This window comes from Nothoprocta perdicaria, unplaced genomic scaffold (genome assembly GCF_003342845.1).
Source record: "Nothoprocta perdicaria isolate Ctin4 unplaced genomic scaffold, notPer1 scaffold_59, whole genome shotgun sequence".
NCBI lineage: Eukaryota > Metazoa > Chordata > Aves > Tinamiformes > Tinamidae > Nothoprocta > Nothoprocta perdicaria.
Window position 1 is genome coordinate 1,523,482 of NW_020455854.1, and position 6,831 is coordinate 1,530,312.

The 6,831-nt window shown below is 67.2% G+C and overlaps 1 protein-coding gene across 1 annotated transcript in view; it reads left to right on the top strand.

Annotated features, from left to right (window-relative positions):
* The window catches only part of METRN (meteorin, glial cell differentiation regulator), a 9,499-nt gene extending 6,760 nt beyond the window's left edge, over positions 1–2,739 (top strand). The window contains exons 2-4 of the mRNA XM_026048973.1: positions 1,227–1,630; positions 1,917–1,976; positions 2,423–2,739. Of these exons, the coding sequence (XP_025904758.1) occupies positions 1,227–1,630; positions 1,917–1,976; positions 2,423–2,739 (781 nt within the window). The remainder of the gene's footprint in view (positions 1–1,226; positions 1,631–1,916; positions 1,977–2,422) is intronic.
* Positions 2,740–6,831: the final 4,092 nt, after the last annotated feature.

The window sequence follows — 6,831 nt, forward strand, 5'->3', positions numbered from 1 at the left end:
GGAGGGGCAGGTAGGCGCCCGGGGCCCCGCTCCGCTCTGTCCCGTCGCGACCCGACGGCAGGTGCGCCCCGCCGGGGGTTGCTCGCGCTCCGCATCCGCGGGGCGCCCCCGGTGTGCGCGGAGCCGCCGCGTGCCGAGCAGCGCCGCGCTCGGTGCCCGCCGCCTCCTGCCGCTGCCCCGGAGCCGCCTGCCCGGTAACTGCCCCCCACCGGGGGTCCCGGAGTCCCCCCCGGCGCTAAGGCTGCCGCTGTTCCCCGCCTTTCTGTAGAACCACTTCCCACACCGTCCCATGCGGCCGCCCCAAGGCGGCGGGGATGGGGGCTCGGCAGGGATGGGGGCGGCCCGGAATCTCCCGCGCCCGCGGCAGCGCCGGGAACAAAGAGCCGGGCCGGCCGGGAGGCGCCCTGGCCAGGCCCGGCCCGGGCTGCGACATCCCGGGACAAAGCGGCCGGGCCGGGCACGGCGGGGCGCCCCGGGCCTCCCCTCCGTCCCGTGCAACAGGTAGCGCGGCCGCTGCCGCACTGCGGAGGGCCGGGCCAGCACGGAGCAAAGCCGGCGCTTTGCCTTCCAAAATCCTTGAAAAGCGAGTAAGAAGGCAGCTGAGCTAAACCCTGGGCACGAGTGTGTTTAGCACAATCAACATCACTGCACGAACCTCCCCTGCATCCAGCAGGACCTGCTCCAGGATTCCCTTTTCCAATTAGTTAAAGGGAGGGGTTTGGGAGCAAGAGTCACACTGGGAGCCCTGGCTGTGAGGAAGGTGCCTGGAAGGGGCCCTGGCTCCGGACAAGGGAGCTGTCCCTGGGCTCCCGAAGTTGCTCAGAGCTGCGCCGTAGGATTGTGAGCCACTCTGAGCCTCCATCTCGCTCCTTTGGACACCCCTGAGGCTCTGAGTTGTGGCYGGGTGGGTCCCTGCTCTCCAGCCTGTGAAGGTCCCTCTAGATAGGGACATGGTGACCACGGGGAAATGCTGTTGCTCAGTATTTGTGAGAGAGGAGCAGAGAGACCCCAGGCACCAAGCGGGGAGCCCCGTGAGAAAGGGGCCCCATCCCTGGGAGGGCTGATGCCCATGCAGCAGATGCAAAGCAAGTGCCCGGACTCAGGCATCCGCTCCGTGTGGTCCCTGGGAGAGCGATGTCCTGCCGGGCACCCTGGGCTGACACGATGCCCAGGAGAGCGGCATCCTGCCGGGTGCCCTGTCTGACGCGGCCTCCCTGTCCCCRCAGTGGCCTGTCACAGGAGGCGGGCAGCGTGGAGCAGCTGGCCCTGCGCTGCGCCGAGGGCTCTCTCGAATGGCTCTACCCCACCGGGGCTCTGCGCCTCAGCCTCTCTCCCCGGCTGCCCGCAGTGCCCGCTGGCCCGGGCAGCRGCGCCAAGCGCCTCAGCGCCTGCATCAAGCCCGCCGGCTCCTTCCGGGGCGCGCAGCTCTACCTGGAGCGGGACGGCGTCCTGGAGCTGCTGCTGGCCGAGGCGGAGGCAGCGTCGCGGCCGCGCGCGCGCTGCTTCAGCTGGCTGCCCCGCGAGAAGGTGGCCCTGTTCCTGCAGGCCACGCCGCACCGCGACATCAGCCGCCGCATCGCTGCCTTCCGCTACGAGCTGCGCGGTGGCACCCTGCCCGCCGGCGGCGAAGGTGAGCGCGGGGCCAAGGCGCTGGGGGACAGAGATGCTGCAGCCCCAAGAGTTAACTGGCCAACCAGGAACCCTCGGTGCTCACCTCTAACATGGGGTTAGGTTTCCTGTCCMCTTGAGGGGTTGGGGAGGGATCTTGGGTCCTGTCTCCCCTCCTGGGGCCTTCCCTGCAGTGGGGGAGAGGATTGGGCCCCTTGGAGGAGGTGATGGAGCCCATGGGGGAGCCCGAGGGCCAGTCTCGCTCTGAGGCTGGCGGCCTGTGACCACGCTCTGCTTGGCCTCTGCAGGGACATGCCGGCCGTGCAATGACACCGAGATCCTGATGGCCATTTGCACTAGTGACTTTGGTGAGTCCGGCCTCCCGGGAGGCCCTTGCTCCCTCTTCCCTCTCCCTGGGAGGGGAGGAGGGGGCCCCGTCTCCCTGCCTGCAGGGCAGGGAGCTCAGAGCAGGGGGGCCACAGTGCCCCAGGGTGGCACATGCTCGGCTGCTCCAAGAGGCCRATGCCCTCCGGTATGTCCTGGTCCCAGGGAGAGCCGTGGTGCCTGCAGAGCTCGTGCCCATCATGGCAATTCCCAGCCCGTTGCATGCCCCATGCCACAAGAGCAAACAGAGCCCTGGCTCCTCCGTGTATCCCGGCACACGGCTGAGCTCCGTTGGGCAGTTTCCCGTTGTCCCCGCATGCTCCGTGAGCCCCAGCCATCCATCCCCAATCCCTGGGACACGGGCCCCGCGGCGGGCTGGGGTGGCRGCACCGCCGCTGGCGCTGGCTGAGCCGCAGCCCTCGGCCCGCAGTGGTGCGCGGCAGCATCCGCAGCGTCTCCAACGACGCCGAGCTGCAGGAGGCGGTGATCGGCGTGAGCGCCACGCGCATCCACCGGCAGAAGTTCCCGCTGTTCCAGCCGCAGGGCAAGGCCGGCCGCTGGGCGGGCAGCATCCGCACGCCGCTGCGCTGCGGCGCCAAGCCGGGYGCCGGCACCTTCCTCTTCACGGGGTGGCTGCGCTTCGGCGAGGCCTGGCTCAGCTGCGCGCCCCGCTACAAGGACTTCCAGCGCATCTACGCRGGCGCCCGCCTGGCGCGCCAGAACCCCTGCGAGTTCCCCTCGGACTGAGCGCTGCCAGCGGGGCCCGCGGGGCAGCCGGCACCCCGGAGTGCGGCCGGGAAGGCACCCGCGGCGGCTGCCCTGCGAAAACCTTGTCCCTAGGGAGAGGGTTTTCCCGGGGCGCGGAGGGGATGCGGAGAAGGGCTGGGGCCGGCAGGGCTGGGGAGGTGGCTGGGAAGAGGGCTCAGCCTCGGCGGGGCTGCGGGAGGTTGTGAGACGTCGGTGCAGGGGGGACAGGGAGAGAGCGGAGAAGGAGCCCGCCCGGGAAGCAGGAGCGGGGCAGAAGGGCTGAGGATGAGGAGCGAGGCTGAAGGAGCGAGAGGGGAAGTGCGAGGTGTGGAGAGGGAAGCAGTGGGGAGGCAGCGGGGCCCGGGACGCGAGGGGGGATGGCGGGTGCCCATGGGGAAGGGGACAYGCAAGTGGCGGACACCGGCCATGTGGAGAGCTCGGCACGTGGCGGCAGCGCCCGCGGGTGCCGCTCAACGGCTGGGGGTGGCATCATATGTGCACTAAAGTTATAACGATACCAAATTTGTGACTTGCTTTTTTTATATATATAAACTAAACTGTATTTGTAAGGCACGTGTTTTACTATTTTTTAAGAAAAGAAGCCGATGYTAAAGGAGACATGACTGTGGAGGAGGTTTCGGGAGCGACACAGCCCTGCGCTGCTGCCACCGGCTCCGGCTGCTCGTGCATGCCGTGGCCATTCCCATGGGGTGGGCGCAAGCTCCGCAAGGCCTTTTCCGGGGGTTAAAAGAACCCCTTGTGTTCGCCTCCCGCGGGTGTCGGAATGACGTGTTGGGGATGGGAAAGCGGCGTCTTGAGAGCTCCCCGCGGCCCCGCTCCGCGCCCCAGGCTCCCGCTGGGATCGCTGCCCCTCGCGGCAGCCGGAGGGTCGTGGCGAGGGGGCCGCGCAGGGCGACGCTGCCGCTCGTCCGAGGGGCTGTCAGGCCTAATTCCCGTCACCACCCGCGAGCCACAAGGCCTCATTGTGCCAGGCTGTTCGAGGCGGTTTTCCCAGCCTGAACTTGGCCCTTGGCACCGTGCGGGGACAGTTCCCATCCCTCCTGCGTCCCCCCCAGACCCCCGCTCTTATTAAATGAATTCCTGCTTTTTTCGCCCGCCCAGCATCCCTGYGGGATCCCTTTGGCCGAAATGGCTGTGGAGTCAGGAGCCCTCCCGGTCCGGTGGGGAAGGGCCCCACATTTCACCCTGGTCAGGATCACAGCCAGCCCGAGTGGATGGGGGCTGATCCACACGCTGCCCGGAAAAAGGGAAAGAGGAATGGGAAGATGGGAAAGAGCATCAATCCTAGGAAGCGGSGGGGAAATTCAGGGTTCCCTGTCTCCGTTTGAGCTCTGTGCAAGAGCCGCTGGCAGGTTTGTTCTTTAACATCTTCCTGATCCTGCGTTTCCGCTATTAAAACCCTTCTCCTAAGGGGGCTGCTCTAACTAGCTGGGGGGACCAGATATTCCATTCACCCACTGCCTATTGCTTGCTTTTCCCAGGCAAGAAATTCGGTTTACAAAGCAAGCTGCTGCTTTTGGGGTTTAATTAGAAAGCTCTACAATTAAAAAGGGCGAAAATTACCCATTTCAGGTAAGATCACGCCTGTCGGCTTGCAGCAGCGAGCCCTGACACTGCCCTTTATCCAAGGCACATAGTTTTGCCCTGAGAACGGCTCCGTGCTCCTTTTACGCGCCGCTGATATGGGGCCAATCTTTATTTGGGSTGAGCGTGGGGAGATCCAGGCCACGGTGCCGCCGGAGCATCCCAGCAAGCTAGCTGGGAGCCTTGGGGGCGGAAAAAGAGCAAGCCAAGCAGAAAGAAGGCAAAGAATGGGGAAAAGCGGCGAGGGGGCCAAAATGACAAGGGAAAGCCAATAAATGAGGCGCACACAAAGGGAACGACACCGCCCGCGCAACCTCCCCGCTAAACTGCGCCTAAATGATGGTTTCGCTGACCCCACCTCAATCCCGCGCATTCCTCTCGGCTAAGTTATTGCATTTAATGCRCAGAACATCCGGTGGGTTTGGGGCCAGGCGGGGAGTAAAATGTTTTTCTTCGAATCTGTTTATTTGGCCAAATCAAATGGTGGCGGCGCGGCGGAAAGGGCTGTCGCTCTGCTCTTTCTCCGACGCGGAATTTTTTCGTGTTGTTTTCGGTGCCCTCTGCCCTTTGTTAGATTCGGGCGCCCGCCCCCGCTTCCCGCCGTCCGCTCGCCTGCTGCGGCACCGGGGATGGTGCCGGGGCCGGGAGCCAGTGCGAGGAACCGGGCGAGACGCGGGGATGGAGCCCATGGGTGCAACGGGAGCAGCGGAGCAGGGGCTGGCTTGGGATAAAGGAGCCTGGCACCCTGCACCACGGAGCCTTTTCCATGTGGATGGAGCTGCATGGCCTGGCACGGCAGAGCATCTYCCTGGCTGTGCCTTACACCCCAAAACCGGCTCCTTTGAGGGACAGGAGTGCGCGGAGGCACCCCGCGCCGTGCCTCAGTTTCCCTTGCCGGGGCCCGAGGCGCTCGCTCGTGTTGGCCGCTGGGCGCGCGGGCCGCAGGGCACCGCGTGTGTCCCTGCTGCGCGCCCCGGCCCCGCGTACAAAGGGCCACCGGGAGCTGCTTCCCGCCATTCCCCCCTCCTCTTCCCCCCCGAGCCCTTTTCTTCCCTCTTGCTGCCCCCCTCTTCCTTCCTCCGGCCCCTCGGCCGCGGGATAAAAGCGGYGATGTGGGAACCGCGGGGCACAAAGGCGGCCGGCACAAAGGCGGCCGCCCGTGCCCGGCCCTCGCCRCTGCCCCCGGCTCCGGGAGCCGCGCAGGGAACCGGGGGGGACCCCGGGCATCCCCGGGGCGGCCCCGGCAGCTGGCGGGGAGCGAGATTTCCCAGCGCATAGTGACAAATTCCTGGCGTTCAGGGCTGCTTTGCAGCCGCCGCGAGGGAGGAGMGGGCCCCGCGGAGGCGGATGAGAGGCCCGTGGGCTCCCGAGGGGTCCCCTCGCGCGGCCCAGCGCGCTGCCAGCACGGATCACCCCGTTCATCAACGGGCTGTCCCCAAGAGCATCCCGGCGCCTCCAGCTGGGCCTGCCTTTCTTCCTCCTCCTCCTCCTCCTCCTCCTCCTCCTCCTCCTCTTCGTGGGCTCTTGGGCATCTCCCTCCCTGTTGCCCTTCCCCCTCACTGCCCTCCCCCACCGCTTTCCCCTCTCCCTGCTCCGATTTCCCCTGATTTTCTGCTCGCTCCCAGCCTAATTGGCTCCACCTGCCAGCGAGCACCAGAAAATCGGAGCCGGACCCAGAAAATCGGAGCCGGCCCCGTGGCCCCTGGCTTGTCTGGGCAGCCGGGCGCTCCCGCAGGGCCGGCCGGGCGCTGGGAGGAGGAGACCCGCAGCTTTCCCTGCATCCAGCCAGTGTTTGCGGGTGGCTTTTCCTCCCGCAGAGCATCCGCGGCYGGTCCCCCTGCAGCTCCAAAGCCCGTGCTGAGCAGCGGGAGCTGCTGGAGCCAGGATGGGCAGAGCCGGCACCCGTGAGGGCTGTCGTGGGGTAAAGCCAGGCCRTGCTCCCTCCAAACATCCTTTCCTATTTGCCTCCCTTTCCCATTCCCCCCAGCCCACCTTGCCAGGGCCGAGCGGAGCCGCTCGCTCCCCTGCTCCCGCTCCTTCCCACCGCCGCGCTCGGCTGCGGGGGCCGCTGCCTGGAAGGCCGCCCGGGTTTTGGGTTTCCRTGGGGGCTGCGTGTCCCCCAGGACAGGGCAGAGCACTCGGTTCCCAGCAGCAGAAATGCACGCGCCGCTCCAGCAGCTCGGCCCGGTTGCAGATGACGCCTTCCCCGCACCAAAGCCGAGCCCGGGGCGCCGGCGGGGCCTGGAGGAGGTGGAAATCCTCCTTCCCGGGCTCCGCTTCCCCAGCACTTCCCCTGCCAGGGGGTGCTGGCAGTTGCTCAGGGGCGCGGGGGGGAGCGTGGTGCTCTCATCCCACCCGCTGATCCCGGGAAGGCGGTAGGGACACAGGGGCTCGGGGCCGGGAGCCCGGCTGGGACACAAAGGCAGGAGCCGGGTGCACAGGAGCCAAACGCGGCGCCCGCTCCAGGCCGCGGCCTGCGCGGGCGCC